General features: G+C 43.9%; 1 protein-coding gene across 1 annotated transcript in view; it reads left to right on the plus strand.

Annotated features, from left to right (window-relative positions):
* Nucleotides 1-7,019: 7,019 nt before the first annotated feature.
* The window catches only part of LOC128323158 (calcium-activated chloride channel regulator 1-like), a 55,385-nt gene continuing 44,240 nt past the window's right edge, over nt 7,020-18,164 (plus strand). The window contains exons 1-4 of the mRNA XM_053245878.1: nt 7,020-7,169; nt 7,676-7,816; nt 16,394-16,544; nt 17,700-17,808. Coding sequence (XP_053101853.1) covers nt 7,020-7,169; nt 7,676-7,816; nt 16,394-16,544; nt 17,700-17,808 — 551 coding nt within the window. The remainder of the gene's footprint in view (nt 7,170-7,675; nt 7,817-16,393; nt 16,545-17,699; nt 17,809-18,164) is intronic.

The following is an 18,164-nucleotide window of genomic DNA, read 5'->3' on the forward strand; positions in this document are numbered from 1 at the left end:
CAGGCAGCAATCCACTTGATCCAGTTATTATAGTACCAGTGATGATTCTCAAACAGACAATTTACACCACAAACTGTTGTAGCAGTTTGTAGCAATCTACTTTATCCAGCAATTATCCGGACCAGTTGCACACTACCAACAAGGCATAGCTGTAGAGTTTATGGTGCCCTATCTGAAATATGACTTTGGTGTCTCCTCCCAAGGCGAGAAGTGCAGGGTATGCCCAGTGGCATGGAGCAATGCACATGCACAAGGGGAGGGCAAGCTCTTCCTCTTCTCCAGTCCTCAAGCCCTGAACAGGTCTAGGCTACATGCATACTTGGGAGTAAATCATATGGAACTCAGTGGGACTTCGTTTCAAGTAAACATGCATAGGATCAGTCTGCAGGCTTGCAAGTCTAGACATACACAATAATGCCCAGAAAGGCCCAAATAAACCTATGTGATCAAGATAGTAAAGTGAATGGGACTGCAGCAGGTTAATGCCAAGGATTTCAAGTCATTGGGGCTGTGGGTCGTTAGATGGCATGAGTGTGATTTACTTAACACTGATGTCACACTGATGCCTTTTCACTCAATCAACAAGTAGTGACATTTCTCTCTAATGCAGCCAGTCATCTGTTAATTATACTCTGTTCAAGGACAGCCCACAATACTTTTTTGGCTATTGATGTGTGGAAGTACTTTCAATAGTATTAAATGTATTTTTGCTCCCCACAGACACTCTGTTACCATAGCCTATTGTTTGGGAAAGACTGTGCAAGAAATCCACTTTAGTTTATTTATATCCTTCCAAGAGAACCCAGAGTAATGGACATGGTTATATTTATCCTCACAGCAAACATGTGATGTAGTCAAGTTGACAGGTAAGTACCTGGTCCAGAATCACATAGTGAATTTCATGGCTGAAGGGGGATTTGAATTCAAGTGTTCCCAGTTTTGGTTCAACACTCTACCCAGTACACTGCACTGGCTCTCAGCAAAGGAACTTTAGAAAGCCTCCGGAAATTAGCAGGAGTTGGAGGCAAGAAGACATCAATAAATGTGTGAATTTGAAAACAGAAACAACCAACTGGGACTGTTCAGTCCTTCACACATGTGTTTGGTTAGCATATTACAGTCCCAGTTTGTTACAGTTTAAAGGTCAACCACCTGCACGATTATTTGTGAGTAAGCCTCATTAAAGCCAGTGGGATTGACTTCCAAGCAAACATGGCTAGGTTGAGGCTGCACAATAAAAACATGTCGTTCATACACAGGGAAAGAGCTGCTGGAGTTGCTGTTTGTGTAGTTAGCAGTCCATTCTTTTGCAGTGCAGGCTGGAAAAAAAGCAGGTTGGATTTGCTAATAGATCTTGTGACCACCACACTGTGGTGGACTTTTGCCCTTGGCAGTCGTGGCGGGAGCTGCTTACAGGACTAGGAGCAAAGGAGCAAGTTGGGAGGGTGATGCCTTTTCCCACTCCCTGAACACCCCCACCCCTTGATCTAGAGGGGCATAGCTATCAGTGTTCACCCTTGTTCTTTGAGCATGGCTGTCTCTTCCACCCCCTCCCTCCCTGTACATGAGCACTTTGAGATCAGTTCATCCCTTCGTAGCTACGTTTTTTGCTTCCAAAGTCCAGCAAGGAAGGCTCTGCAGTTGACCCTGCTCACCAGTAGGCACTTTGCCACCACTGCTCCTGCCTCTTGCCAGCCAGATCCCAAGGCCTTCAAATATCTGACTAGCCTTGGGAGCCAGTTACCAAGTGGCAGTTCAGATGGAGCGACAGTGCAGGAGTGGTAGTGAGGACAGCAGGAGCAGTGAGTAGCAACAAGGTCACAGGCAGCAGGAACCACAGATGGTGTGGCGGGGGATAGAAGTGGTCAGCAGCATAGGTGTAGCTATAATTGAGAGGAGGGGTTCAAAGAACCTGGGACCCCCAGCTCCTGAGGGGCCCCCAGCTCCACCCCTCCCTATTTTTTCATTATCTCCCTCACTCTGAGGGGTCGCTGGGGAGAGGGGCAAACACAGGCCCCCTCTCCTCTAGCTACATCCCTGGTGGTCAGCGGTGTGGTGGGTGGCAGGAGTGGAGCCATGGAGCACAGGTTCAGGGAACAGCAGCAAGGTGCCACAGCCAGGAGGACCATTCATCTTCATCTATTGAACACTGGCCCCTCCTGTGTTCCAGAGCACACAAGCATGGGCATAACTATAATTGGGCAAAGGGGGACAGTTGTCTCGGGGCCCACTGCCTCCAGTCCCCCCCCCAAGACATGTCCCATGACTCCCCAAGGTCCCTCAGCCAGTCCGCCTTGCCCTGTCTGCCCTCTCTCCTGCTTTTCCTGGTTGGCAATCTAAGCAGCCTACAAGCTGCTAGAGCTCCTTCACTCTCTGCCTCTCAGCTGATCGGTGGGTGGGCGGGGCTTCTAGAGAGGCCTATGCATAGGCCTCGCTGAAGCCTGAAGCTCTCCAGGCAACAAGCAAGGAAGGAAGCAAGGAAGGAAGCAAGCAGGCAGGCAGGCAGGCAGGCAGGCAGAGCGGCCAGCACTGGCTGCCCTTACCCACCACAGTTCTCTGCAGACCCTCTGCCCAGCCCAGCCCAGCCTTCGCCAGTAATGGAGGTAGAATGTGAATTTCTTTTAGTGCCCCCCCCCCCAACATATATAGGGATCTGCTCACTGTAGGGCTTTTATAGTGGTGGCGGGAGACTGAGAAGTCTCTGAATATTTAATTTGAAACAGATTGGAAAATTTGCTGGCTTTTAAAAAAACTATCTAAAAAGTCCTATAAGTGGCTTGTTTCATGGCAGAAAATTACAAAAGCTTCTGGAACAAACAATATTATATTTATATTTATTTATTCAGTCATTTATAAATGCACTTATGTTCAAGTTGTTTTGCAACCCAGAAGGTCTGAGTGAGAACTGTGAAGCATGTGTTGTGCTTTTATTTTATTTTTCTTTAGAAATGCCAAGCTGGTTGGACATGTTCAAAAACCTCACTCACACTATTTACACTGTATGTCATCAGTCAGTATGATTCCGTAATGATATGAAATGTTAAGGAGGCCCTGCACATGGTGATTTGCCCCCCAGCCCTGCACCCCACTAGGGATGACCCTTCTTCTGAGCACCTGCAAAGAGTGATTTTTATCGCAGTACAATGAGAGACCACAACCAGCCCTACTTCCACATTGGTGAGCAGGGAGAATGACTTTTAGAACAGACTAGAGCATAACTTCAGGAGCTCCTTGAACCCTGGCAAGTCTATCTTAAAACTTTACCAAGAAGAGGAAAATTCCTCATTCTCTCCCCCCACTCTTTTTCTCCTGAGGAATGGTGCTAATTCTTGCTCTTTTCTCTGTTTCTCCCCACCTATCTTCCTTGCTTCAGTGGGACTCACTGGTCTCCTATAGGGAGCAAAATATACTGGGAGCACAAATTAGTTTGGTTTGATTTACATCCCTGAGCATGTGCAGTCCTATGTGCATTTACAAGGGAAGGATCTCAGAAAATTGAATGCAATGGAGTTTATTTTTAAGTAGACATGCTTTCCTTGCTAGTAAGTCCTTCAGGTTTCAATGAAATGTACTTCCAGCTATATGTGGTTAGATTTGCTTCCTGAGGCTGCAATTCTTCACACACTTACCTGGGACTTTTACACACAGCAGGCTTTACTGCAAGTTTACTAGGAGGCTTTACTGCAAAATTGAAGTTATCCCAAAGAACCAACACAAAATAGTGGATTTTTTTTTTTTTACTCAAGATATAAATCTGGCTACACTTTCAGTGAAAAACCTGAATTGTGTGTGAACTGCTCCCCAATAACTCACAGGGACTTCAGGGTAAATCTGGCCAACATGTGAATGCAACACTTTCATTTCTGAGGAGATGTGTGTTAAAGGGCTTTAAAAGCCTCGTGTGAAAAACCTCCTGGAATCAAACTTTACTGAATTTGTTCAGAATTCTGAGAAAACATACATAGGCTCACACTGCATGGTTGAAAGTCTCCTTTGCTCATCTGCAGCTAGGGGCCCATTTTAATAATTAGTGTTTCTAGTGTGTTCTAGGCATTAAAAGTAGCACAAATATATAGTACTCAATGTATATCACTATATATTGTGAAGTGTGTGTGTGTGTATTTAGTGAAATGTATTTCCAGGCAGCATACTTATTTTGAAATATCAGACTTAAATCCTTGGGGCCTGGGGTGTGTGGAGGCCCTGGACTTTGAGCGGGCGGGGGGGGGGGCGCATTTTAAAATCTTGTCTCTGGGCCCACTCCAACCTTGCTACGCCCCTGCACACAAAATAACGTGCAAAGCAATCATCATATATTTTGATAAACAGATTCATTGTGTGGGTATTCTGCACAAGCAAAGGATTAGATTTTGATGCCAATGACTTTCTAGTAGCATTGCTATTGCATTCATTGAGCAATGACCACAAAGTGGGAAAGAATGTGGTAAAAGTATTAGCATTTGCCATTCTCTTCCAACATTTGTGGAAGAACACCAAAGTATGTTCAAGCAGAATGCTACATACCTGCAGTTCTCTGACTCCTCAAGACTCAACTAAGATGTCAGATGAATAGCTCCCATGAGTGACCATATTAGAGATCAGTAACAACCTCATAGAATATCTCAGTTGAAGCACTAGCAAGGCAAGGGTGTGGGATGGGACTAATTATACTTCTGAACCACCCAGGGCTGAACACATAATGTTTTGACATTATGTAACTAACTTTGGTGGATGATTTCTGTTCCACTTGGAGGAGAAATATACATGACATCCTGGGTAATTGTGGCCTCTCGGAGCAATATATACAATCATTAAATTATGATCAGGCAAAAAAAAAAAAAAATCATTACACAGAGGGTAAGAGACATAGAAAAGCAGAGTGACCTTAGCCTGATTGCTTCCAGATATAATTATCTCAGCTTTTCAAATTACCCAAGGCCATTTGAGTACCTTACACATTTGCCTACACCCGGGCTGAGAAGGGTCTTCTCACAGGCCTGTTTTAACGTCCTCCCTTCAGCTGTGTTGGAGGCAGTTTTTGAGGGATCCCCTTGGAGAAACGTTTGTGCCCATGTGGAGCTGCTGAGGTGGAAACATTAACACTTACTTTGTTTAACTGCCCTTTGTATGATATTGCCCATTCCATTCAGATCACCCCCTATCAAAATAAATGTTTGGATTGGTCTGAGGAACATTTTATTGTTTATGTTTTAGGTGATAAGCATGAAGAAGTTACTCATAGGATTGCTTGTTTTTGTTCAGAGGCATGTAAAACAAGGTGTCTGCAAACTGGTTTTTAAATTTTGGCATGGGTGCTAATAACTGTTGGATGGGTGCTAATAACTATTGAATTCAGCGACTATTTTATGTTCCATGAGAACTTCATTAATTTGTACAATTCCAATAGATGTGCCTTGGCTAAGTGTTGACTGTGAACCAATTCAGAATATATGATGCATCTTTTAGAATCTGTGTTGTATCTACTTAAAGGCAATTCTGTTATCAAAAATCTCCAATAGAGGTTTTTATGTTGAGGTAATCTGAAACAGAACAGAGTTGGTGCTGCACTTTTGCAAACCCTTTTGGATATGCAATGAAGAAGAAAAAACTGACATGTAGTGCCCCTTTTTGAATGCAGTATGGCTTCTATGATGGACTGTTCCAAATGATCTCCTTGGTTCACACACTGCTGGTTTTGTCATTGGAATTACTTTGTAATCTTAATGGAGCTGAAATATTGATCAAAACAGAGGTGCAACTGTAACTGGGTGGACATGTTCAAAGAACACAGGCCACCTGGGGGTGCCCCCAAGAAGAGAGCTACTGATGGCTCCTTATACGTTGCTCCCACTCACCTACAGCCTCCATGTCAGCCCCACAAGTCCTACTGGCCTTGCCACTCATCACCCATCCTTCTCCTCCTGCTGCAGTCTCTCCTCCTCCTGCTGCTGCCATTTCCCCGTCAGCTCACAGGGCGGTAAGCAGGTGGTTGGGCTGCTTCCTCTTGTCCTCTCAAGAGAGGAAGCAGTACATTCAGTCACTTACTGAAGGCAAGTTAGCTGCGAAGTGGCAGCAGCGGGAGGAGAAGGGGTGTTGGCAAGTCATGGAGCAATCTAAAGGGGCTAGCAGTGGCCCTGCATGGTGGTGATGATGAGTGGGCATTTGGCGGGGCATCGGGAGGCTTGTGGTAGGTGGGCAGTGGGTGAACAGTGGTGGGGTACCCCAAAATTGTTTTTTTTAACTTGGCAGCCTTTGGTATTGCCAAACAACAAGGGGGTCCTTCTGAAAGAATGTCTTCTGCTTCTAAGGGAGAAAGGTGCCTAAAACCTTCACCATGTTCATACACAGGCTCCGGTAACACATGCCGACCAGGAATATACTGCAACATTTTGTTGCAGGTCCATACTTATCCTCTCAATAGGAAACTAGTTGTCACATACAAATTTGTTTGAGGCTGCTTCTTTGGTCTGTTGTTACTCTAACGCAGATATATGATTAATCTCTTTTGTTTAGGTTTAAATTTCCTTCACTAATCCTCACATTTGAGAAGCAAGCAACCTGCAAACATTCTGAGACAGAAGTATGAAGGTCCAGGTGGAGAGGTTGTAGGTAGTATGTTTTCTAGGTCAGAGATAAAAAATGAAATCGGGAAAGAAGGGGTGTTTTCATTTCAATATCCATGGCAAAGTTCCAAGGCAATTCAGAAGAGCTGTTGTGATTAACTTTAGTTTCAATGTCTTGGAAAGCTTATTTCAATGATGAATTAGGAGCACAGAACAAGGAAATGTACATTCCGATTAATATATCACAATCTTTGCAGATGTCTTTCCCCTAAGTGTTAACATGTAACAATGATGACATTAGCCACAGTTAACATATAGCTGAATTTCCTTGACAGAACAAAGTCCTCCTATCATAAAACATCCAGCTTTTCTATGCCTCTTATAAGCACTTGCATGTTTAACCCTCCTATGCCCTTGCTTTTCTGAGTGAGACTGGAGTAAGTGGCAGGAGCAGAGATGGGATTTAATAGGTGGCTTCTTTTACTGATGTTACTAGAGGCGGGAAGAGGGACCTTGATAAAACTCAACAATGGTGGATTTGAAGATGTTGTTATTGCAATTAACCGTGAGCTACCTGAAGACCACAGGATTGTTGACAACATAAAAGTAAGACAGCTCAGTGTTTGTGAGTGTGTTCAATTAGCAAAAGCTGTTAGTAACTTGCCAAATAATTATATACAAGTAAATGCAGCTTGGATGTATGTTCCAAGCTGTTATTGGAAATCCTGCCCTCCGCCCCCTCAGATTTACTCAGGGGTATGAATGAACTCTGTGCTGGAGGGTAGACTTCTGTTATGAGGTAAATTTTGACTATTAGATGTCATTTTTACTCAGTCTTTAAAATACATACTTACATACCAGCTACTAAACTAGAATTTGATGCACAAGCCTACAGCACCATAGTGCTGTAGGCTTGTGCATCAAATTCTAGTTTAGTAGCTGGTATGTAAGTATGTATTTTAAACATTCCTGGGGCAAACATTCCTGGGGCTACCTGTGTGCGAAATTCTCAGCTAGTAGATGCTATTTATTTACGTAAACCGTTGTAAATGTTTATATCTACATATTTATCTTAACACATATATTTACAAAGTCTTCTCTTTCCTTGTCAGCACATGGTTGAAGAGGCATCTGCTTATCTCTTCAACGCCACACAGCAAAGATTTTATTTTAAAACTGTAAAAGTTGTCATTCCTTTGACATGGGGAAATAAACCTGAATATAAAAGAGGAACCATAGAGTCCTATGAAAAGGTAAGCATCTGCTTACTTTTGTTGGGGGGGGGGGCGGGACACTACGAACTGAAGCTGCAACCCCGTACATTGAATGTACCCCTGCTAACTTGGCAGAGAGGAACCTTTTAACGTAGTGATTCTCTTTATTTAGCAAGGGGAGAGTAACTGGCCCTAACCACCCCCAGCACAGTACCTCCAGTGACTGTTGCTGGTGTCTATCTTATGTTTCTTTTTAGATTGTGAACCCTTTGGGGACAGGGAGCCACCTTTATTTATTTATTATTTCTCTATGTAAACCACCCTGAGCCATTTTTGAACGGATGGTATAGAAATTGAATAAATAAATAAATAAATAAAATTAATCCAATTGCAGTTAGTGGTAGATTTCTGGACACACACACAAGATTGGGCTGTACATAACTGAATGTTCTTATAGATGTGGCGATGACTACTGGATTAGATGGCTTTAAAAGCAGATTGGATCTACAGAAGAAGGGTCTGTCACTGGCTACTGCCCATAACAGCTGAATGTAGGCTTTAGAAAAAATGCACTTCTGAATCCCAGTTGCTCACGTCAGGCAATAAAGGAAGGTTCAATACCTATTAACTGCCAGGAGGCTTCCTTTTTTCATTTTCACATTTATATTCCATTCTTCCTCCAAGGAGCCCAGAGCAGTGTACATAGTTAAGTTTCTCTTCACAACAACCCTGTGAAGTCTGAGAGAGAAGTGACTGGCCCAGAGTCACCCAGCAAGTATCATGGCTGAATGAGGATTTGAACTCGAGTCTCCCTTATTTAATTTATATACCGCCCTTCCAAAAACAGCTCAGGGTGGTTTACAACAAAATGAAAACAAGCAATTGAAATCAAAATTAAATAAAATAAACAGCTAAAATTATTTAAACATTAAAATCATTTAAAACCAACATTAAAAATGTAAAACCATACATCTAATTAAAGGCCTGAGTGAATAAATGTGACTTCAGTGCCTTATTAAAAGTTGCCAGAGATGGGGAGGCTCTTATTTCAACAGGGAGTGCATTCCAAAATCCAGAGGCAGCAACGGAGAAGGCCCATTCCTGAGTAGCCGCCAAACAAGTTGGCAGCAACCACAGATGAACTTCTCCAGATGATCTCAATGGGTGGTGGGGCTCATGGTGAAGAAGAGGTTCTCTAAAATACCCAGGACCTAAGCTGTTTAGGGCTTTATGGGTAATAACCAGCACCTTGTATTTTGCCCAGAAATGTATCAGCAGTCAGTGTAGTTCTTTCAACACAGGAGTAATATGGTCTCTCCTAGATGACCCAGAGACCAACCTGGCTGTTGCATTGAACCAACCGCAGTTTCTGGACTACATACAAAAGCAGCCCCACACAGAGTGCATTGCAGTAACCCAGCCTAGAGGTTACCAGCAGATGTACCACCATTCTGAGGTCATTCATCTCAAGAAACGGACGCAGCTGACATATCAGCAGAAACTGATAAAAAGCATCTCTGGCCACTGCCTCAACCTGGGACACAAGGGAGAGGTTCAGATCCAGAAGCACCCCCAGACTGCATACCTGTTCCTTCTGGGAGAGTGTGACCCCATCCAGAACTGGCAGATCAAAATCATCTCCTGAATTCCAACCCCGCATAATAAGTACCTCTGTCATAACTGGATTCAGCCTCAGTTTGTTATCCCTCATTGAGGCCATTACTGCCTCCAGGCAGGCATTTAAGGTGGTTATGCCTTCTCCCAATGATGCTGACATGGGGAAATAGATTTGGGTGTCATCAGCAAATTGATAACACCCTGCCCCAAATTTCCTGATGATCTCTCCCAGTGGTTTCATGTAGATGTGAAACATCAGAGACAATGTGGAGCCCTGAGGGACACCATAGGAAAGTTCAGATTTGGAAGAACAACAGTCTCCAAGGGACACCATCTGGAATCTACCCATGAGGTAGGAGCAGAACCACTGCAAAGCAGTTCCTCCCACCCCTCCGACATTCCAGAAGGATACTATGGTCAATAGTATTGAAAGCTGCTGAGAGATCCAGAGTCACACTTCCTCTGTCAATTCCCAATTGGAGATCATCCATCAGGCCGACCAAGGTGGTCTCCACCCCATAGCCTGCCCGAAAGCTAGTTTGAAATGGATCTAGACAATCAGTTTCCTCCAAGACCGCCTGGAGCTGGGAGGCCACCACTTTCTCATTCACCTTGCCCAGCTATAGAAAGTTGGAGACAGGCCTGCAGTTGCTTAATTCTGAGAGATCCAAGGCAGATTTCTTCAGAAGCAGTCTAATGATTGCTTCCTTAAGACAAGGAAGCATCCTTCCCTTGCTCAGAGAAGCATTTATAATATCTACTGGACCCTCTGCAACAGCCTCCCTCTCAGATAGTATAAGCCATGTTGGGCAAGGTTCAAGAGGGCAGGTGGTAGGCTGCACCATTCTGAGCAACTTGTCCACATCCTCAGGAGTCACAAACTGAAACTGATTCGGGGTCATCACATAAGAGGAGCTGATGAACAACTCAGCATCAGACTCTGTAACAATTGTGGAGTTTGAATCTCAGTTGGCCCAAATACAGGAATTTTTGTCCACAAAAAAATCATTTAAAATGTCACAGCGAGTAATTGTTGGTTCCGAGTACTGATTCAAGGGGGAAGGGGCGCACATTAGCCCCTTCACAACCCTGAACAATTCCACCAGACGTGAACTTGTGAACATGACACGGGAGGAAAAGAATCGCTTCTTTGCTGCACGTATAGTCTGAGCATAGGTCTTCAAATGCTCTCTATGTAGTAATTTGTTGGATTCGAGTCAAGTCTTTCTCCACTTGCACTCTACTTCACCACTTCAGCCCCCATAGTTCTTTTGTATACCAAGAGGTCAGTTTTGAAGCTGGTCAAAGAGGATGCTTAAGAGTGATCATGTCCACTGCCCTGGTGAGATGATTATTCTAATTCTCCACCAGAGTGTCTACAGGGTCACTGGCAGAGCCAACACTAAATCCCTCCATGGCTTCTTGGAATCCTATTGGATCCAATAACCTTCTTGGGAGGACCATCCCAATGGGCTGCCTGCCTCTGCGGAGGTGGGACGTGGTTGTGAGTCCAACCTTAACCAGATGGTGGTCCATCCATAACAATGGAAAAACAGGAGTCCTCACCCACGAAACACTACCCTATTCAGAGTGAAAGACCAGTTCGAGCGTGTGACCAGCAATATGCGTCGGTCCTTGAGACCACTTGGGATAGGCCCACAGTTGTCATGGCTGCTATGAATTCCTGAGCCACCCCAGACAAATTGGTCCCAAAGTGAACATTGAAGCCTGGAAGACTCCAAAGCTAAGACTGAGACCAAGTTCTTCAGCTCAGTTAGGAACTTCGTTGGGTAGCGGGGTGACTGGTACAGCAACAGAAGTCCCAGTCTATCCCTGATCCCCAAACCTAGGTACACACATTCAATATGGTCAGACGCTTCGACAGGGATCCTGGCAAGGGAGATATTGTTCTTATAGACCACAGCCACTCCCACTCCACCTCCCCACCCATGTCCCCTCCCCTGCTCCTCAATGGAGTACCCTGGAGGGAAAAGCTAGGACCAGACAGGCACCAGCCTCCCCCAACCAAGTCTAATACATACCAGATCAACCCATTTCATCCAGAATCAGATCATGGATGATTTCAGGTTTATTCTGGACCAACCTGGCATTACAAAGGAGAAAGACGAGGCTCTGTGGGCGGTTGGCATTACTTTCCAAGGTCAAAGAGCTGGCAGGACAGCCAGAAGGGGAAACAGCATGAAGAAATACTTTACTTTAGCACTGCAAGGCAAGGCAGACTCTTTTCCTGTTCTCCATCTGCCCTGCCCCCAGTCTAGAACTTAACTAAACTGTAACTAAGCGACAACATTGTTCAAGAGCTGGACTGGATTAAGGAGTAGATTCATTAAAACGCTGTAGACAGTTGTTTTAAGGCCCATTACTCCTTACATTTCTTCCTGCTACTCCAGAGGAGATACCTCCTGTTCACATGCATAGTTAACATGGAGCATTGGAGCACTGGCTGTCCTCAGGCTGCCTCCACCTTGAGCACTTCTGGGGGCTCATCCCTGCTCCCCTGGCACCTCCAGGGGCCACCAAATGCTCTAAACCCTCCCACTCGCCAAACTCATCCGTCACCTCCCCCCCCCCACCCCGCCGTCCCCTGTGGCCACTAGCAGAAGGAATGGCCAAGTGCTTGCTCTGCAGTTTCCAGCTGAGGCTTTGTTTAAAATGCTGGCTGGATGCTTCTTCCTCTGCCTTGCTTGGAGCAGAGAAAGAATGCACCCCAACAGCACTTGAACAAAGCACCAAATGGGAGTGGCGGAAGGGTAGTGTGGCCCATCTTGCATAGAGTGCCAGAAAGAGCTTGTCCCATGGTTGCTGGTGAGCTCCCTATGCCCCTGCTCCTGTTACCTAAGAGGGGCTCACACAAGACTGCAGGTGCTGCATTAGGCAATGAGTGTTCTAGAGAGGCTCCAACAATGCAATTAGAGAAAAGTGCATTGTTGGGGTCCCATACAATCCCTTATATATTTTGTATATAAGAACATAACAGCCCTGCTAGATCAGGCCTAAGGCCTGGTTCTAGTATTGTGTGAAAGGAAGAAAAAAATTTCCTGTCCACTCTCTCTACTCCATGTATACTTTTATATAGCTCTATCATGTCCATAGTCACCTCTTTTCCAAATTAAAAAGCCCCAGATGCCCTAGCCTTGCCTCAAAAGGAAGGTTTTCCAAGCCGCTGATCATCTGCCCTCTTCTGCTCCTTTTCCGGTTCTACAAATATCCTGCTTAAGATATAGTGACCAGAACTGAATACAGTACTTCAAATGTGGCCACACCATTGATTTGTATTAGGGCATTATAATATTAGCATTGTTATTTTCAATGCCCTTCCTAAGGATCCCTAGCATGGAATTTGACTTTTTCACAGCTGCCATGCACTGAGTCGACACTTTCAATTAGCTGTCCACCATGACCCTAATCTTTATCTCTCTTGATCAGTCACCAACAGCTCAGACCCCATCAGTGTATATGTGAAGTTAGTTTGGTTTTTTTACCCTAATATGCATCACTTTACACTTGCTCACATTGAACAGCATTTGACATTTTGTTGTCCATTTCCCCAGTTTGGAGATATCCTTTTGGAGCTCCTTGTACTTTGTTGTGGATTTGACTTAATACACGAATCTATCCTAAACAGATTAGTGTCATCCGCAAATTTGGCAACTTTGCTCCTTACCCTAACTAGGGGTTTGCATGAACCAAAACTCGTTGTTTGGTTCAAATCCAGATCGAATTCAAACCAAACCATGTGCCGCCAAACTGGTTCAGTCAAACCAACCATCCAGTCCATTTGATCAAACTGGTTAGGCAATTTGAGTGGCTATATTTGTAAAGGGGATTATGGTGAAAATTATCCTTTACAAATAAAGGAGTGGGCGAATCCGATAAGAGGAGGCCCCGGGGCAGTGATAAAATTAGTTTAGAGTACTTTCCGGCCACTTGTGTGGCCTCCAGCCTGAACCACACCACTGCCACATGGGCATCTTGCCAAGCACAGATCACAGCACGCTTGGGCTGCACCAAGGGGGCAAGTGGCAGCGCCAACAGCTGTGCGGGCTGGTAAGCCCTCTAAACTATTCTCTCCTCCCCCAGACCTCCCTTTGATGCCGAATCAGTTCCTCTCAAACCAGGCATGGTTTAGATCGATCACAGACTGAATTGCCCCCAGTTCAGTTCACTATCAAGCTGCTGAAATAGCCCAGTTAGAAGCAAACTGGTTCGGCATTGAATGGTGCATGCACACCCGTAACCCCAACTTCTAGATCATTTATAGATAAGTTATAGAGCACTGGTCCCAGTACAGACCCCTGGGACCAATTCATAGTTCCCTCCATTTAGAAAATTGTCCATTTATTCCTGCCCTCTGTTTCCTGTCATTTAACCAGTTACCAAACCACAATTGAACCTGCCCCCTTAGCCCCTGACAGCCAAGTTCACTCAAGAGTCTATGATTTAGAATGCTGTTGAAATATTTTTGAAAGTACAAGTATACTATTTCAACTTGATCACCTTTATCCACACACCTATTGACATTCTCAAAGAATTCTAAAAGACTGATGAGGCAAGATTGCAGAAGCCATGCTGGTTCTCCTTCATCAGGGCCTGTTCTTCTATATGCTTAACAATTTTATCCTTAAGAATGATTTCCATCAAATTGCTCGGAACAGAAATTAAGCTAACTTGCTTATATGTTTCCAGATCCCACCTGGATCCCTTTTTGAAAACGGGAATTATATTGGCTGCTTTCTAGTCCTCTGGCACAGAGTCTGACTGTAGGAAAAAGTTACATACTTCTGCTAGGAGGTCATCAATTGTACATCTGAGTTCCTTTAGAACTCTTGGGTGGATGCTGTCTGGCCCTGGTGATTTTTTAACTTTTAGTTTTTCAAGACAGTTTAGAACACCCTCTCTTGTCACCTCAAATTGGCCCAGTTCTTCAGCCTCCAAGACTGAGAAGCTCAGTTCCAGCATGGGTATATGCTCATTACCCTCTTCCATGAAGACAGATGCAAAAACTCAGTTTATCTGCAATCTCCTTATCCTCCTTAATAATCCATTTTACACCTTCATCATCTAAGAGTCCAGCCACCTTCCCGGCAGGTTTTCAGCTTCTGAAGAAGTTTTTGTTATTCCTCTCGACACTTCTAGCTATATGCTCCTCAAACTCTCTTTTTGTATCCCTTATTGTCTCCTTAAATTTCTTTTGCCAGCATTTATGTTCCTTCCTGTTCTCTGCATTTGGGCAGGACTTGCATTTTGTGAAGGTCTTCTTCCCTTTTATAACTTCCCTGGTTTTAAATAAGTTCCATGTTTTCTGGAGCGATCTGACCCTCCTGACTTTCCCTTTCAGCTTCCTTCTTACAGGACTGCTCATTCACCTCATCAAACCTATTATGAAATATTATGAAATATGAAACCTATTCACCCCCAGCACAGTACCTCCAGTGACTGTTGCTGGTGTCTATCTTATGTTTCTTTTAGATTGTGAGCCCTTTGGGGACAGGGATCCATCTTATTTATTTATTTCTCTGTGTGGACCGCCCTGAGCCATTTTTGGAAGGGTGGTATAGAAATTGAATAAATAAATTATAGATAATGAAATTTAAATTTACCACATATGGTCATTATTCAATAAAATGAATACTTTATGAAGTTAAAATTCCACAAATTTTGAACTATTTAAATATTTAATTGTTCAAAATTTCAAAATATTCAAAATGTTAAATTATTTTCCCTTTTTCATATTGAGAGCCAGTGTGTTATAGTGGTTAGAGTGCTGGGCTAGGTGTGGGGAGACCTGAGTTTAAATCCCCATTGAAACTCACTGGGTGATTCTGGGCCAGGCATGTATCTCTCAGCCTAACCTGCCTAACATGGTTGTTGTGAGGATAAACAAATATAACTAGCTGAACTGGCACAGAACATCTGCGCCCCTAGTTCTCCCAGTCTCCCCCACATCAGTCCCATTTTGTTCTCCCCCCCCATCAGCCCCATTTTGTTCTCCCCCTGCAGCTCGTTAGCCCTCCTGTCAGCTGCTGCTTGCCTTCCGCCAGCCAGCCTCAACCACTGTTTCCTCCCCCCGGCCGGCCACCGCTGCTGCCACTTTCTCCCCCGTCTCTGTGGCTAATCAGCAGCTGCTTGCGAATTCTCGCAAGAGCTGCCACACATGGAATTAGCCACGGGTAGGTCTTGGAGAAATAAATATATAGATGTACAATGCTCTGGGCTCCTTGGGAGGAATAGCAGGATATAAATGTAAAAACAAACAGTTCTTTCACTTTTTGCAAGTACATTAATAAAAAATCCGATTACACCTATTTAATAGCTTGAACTTTCCTATAAGTAATCTATGCAAAATGACTTTGTCCAGTCAATGGCAGGCCTCATGTACTAGTGCACATATATTTCACAGCTAAAATCAGAGGCCTACCACCACTATCACTAACTCCAGACTTGATCCAGAAAGGAGAGGAAGGGTTGACTGAGCCATTTGTAGAACATCAGCCTAGCCAGTTGGTAGTGCAGTTGCCAGAGAAAAAGTAAGAATATGGGGCTTTTACACATTGACACAATGCAGCTGCAATTCCTGGACAGAAGCACTAGAAAAATGGGTAAAATTTATTAAAGGAATCGTCCCACCTAAATTCTTGGACATTTCATGTTCAGAACACCTTTTCTCCATTCTGTACAGGATGTCCAAATCCTGGGCTATCCAGGCCTATGCTGGAGATGTGGGAAGCCCATCAACCTCAATGAGACTTAGATATGTGTAGTATTGCATTACATATCCCATCAATGGCACAAGTATTTACTAAAAAAAAAAAAGAGGGTGGAGCCCCAGCTGCTTTCAGAGCTTTCTCCATCAGGCAAAAACAGCTCTGTTAACATGTAGATTGAAAACTTATGCAAAATAAGATTTTTGCATCACCAAATGTTATCAAAATGCACCTGTTCTTGGTTATGTTTAAACCAGGTGGTGTTTTATTTTAGGCTGATGTCATAGTGGCAGAACCTTTTCTGAAGTATGAAGATGATCCCTACACTTTGCAGTTTGGAGGATGTGGGGAACAAGGACGATACATTCATTTCACATCTACCTTCCTGACAAATGACAGTTTGCATGATGTTTATGGATCACAAGGTAGTACCTGTTGATTCAAAATTAAATATTCTCTTTTTATTATTCAAATATTCTATAGTCAGGACAGAGGCGGAGGGAGGCCAGCGGCGGCCACGGTTCAGCCTGCTGCTGCAGCCCTAGCCCCTCCCTGTGTCAGACATCAGAAGCAGGACGTGTGGTTAAACCACGCCCACTGCATCTGATGTCAGATGCAGGGGGTGTAGCTTAGCTCACAAACAGGGCCATGTGGCCCCGTTTGCGAGCAAAGTCTGGCCAGCAATGCATTCGCAGCAAGGCCAGAGCAGCTCTCCCTGCCTTTGAGTTGCTCCCGGACATGCTGAGAACCCAGCACTGGCTGGATTTTGCTCATAAAATGGGGTTGAGTGGCCTCGTTTGTGAGCAAAATAACACCCCTACATCTGATGTCAGATGCAGGGGTGTGGCTGGGACACAACGTGCATCCCCCAAGGGGCGTTGGCCCAGATTCTTCAAACCCATTCACACAATGGTGGCTCTGCCTCTGAGTCAGTGTTTGGGAAGAAGAAAACCAGTATCAGAAAAGTCACAAACTCACCTGCGAACCCACTAGGAACTATGTTTTATTCAGTAATCCTTCTAGTCTGGCCTGGCCATGTTTAGTTTTAGAAAGGTGCTGTATCATAAGCCTTCAGAGCATGCCTTGGAATAAAAGGGGAGTCCTTTAGTGTAATGCACTGCTGTTTCCATACCACGCCTTTATTAGAAACTATTAACCATGGGCTTAACATGTACATAGATAAGGAGGGCACATTGAAATGCATTTAACTCTTGAAGAGTGGAAAGACACCTGCACCTTTCCTCAGAAGCACAACTATTTTTATGGGTAGCTATTTTAAATTTTATGTTTTTTTAAATGTCTGGGTTATTTTTTTAATGTTGTAAACCGCCTAGAGACTTTGGTAGTAGGAGTTATACAAAATTTGTTAAGTAAAATAAAAAAATATTAGAAGTACAGGATCCATTCAATAGAAAAACTAGCTTTCCTGTTATAGCTACTCAGTTGCTGGTGTAACTGCATAGCATTGCTCATTTTATTTCATAACTTTTCTTGTATAATATTCTATTGGCATCTAAGCACTGTATTTAGTAAGTATAAATCATAGTGTTACAGTTAGCTTTCTTCCTGGTATTCCACAGGTAGAGTCTTTGTCCATGAGTGGGCTCATCTCCGGTGGGGTGTCTTTGACGAATATAACAATGATGCCCCTTTCTATGCAACTGGGATAAACAAGGCTGAAGCAACAAGGTACCCTCCTAAAAGTGTAACTTCAGCTTATGTAATTATTATTATTTCATGGATTTTCTACTTGGGTTTGTTCATTTTGGTGCAGTGTGACTGGTTAGGGTTAAGTAGCATTAAGTAGTATTTTAGTAGTGGAACAGAACACTTAAGACACAGACAGGTCTGAATTGAAAGTGTGCTGGAGCCTAATCAGTCTATGGGTGGGCACCATTGGGTGCCCACACACTATGACATGAACTTGTATTCTTAATTTAGTTTTAACAGACAACAACTATTAAAGTACGTGCTGTCTGAACCAAGAAAAGTAGTTATTGCAGTAATTGCTTTTGTGTACAACTCTTGTAAAAGCCTGAAGAATG

The sequence above is a fragment of the Hemicordylus capensis genome, chromosome 4, assembly GCF_027244095.1.
Source record: "Hemicordylus capensis ecotype Gifberg chromosome 4, rHemCap1.1.pri, whole genome shotgun sequence".
Lineage (NCBI taxonomy): Eukaryota > Metazoa > Chordata > Lepidosauria > Squamata > Cordylidae > Hemicordylus > Hemicordylus capensis.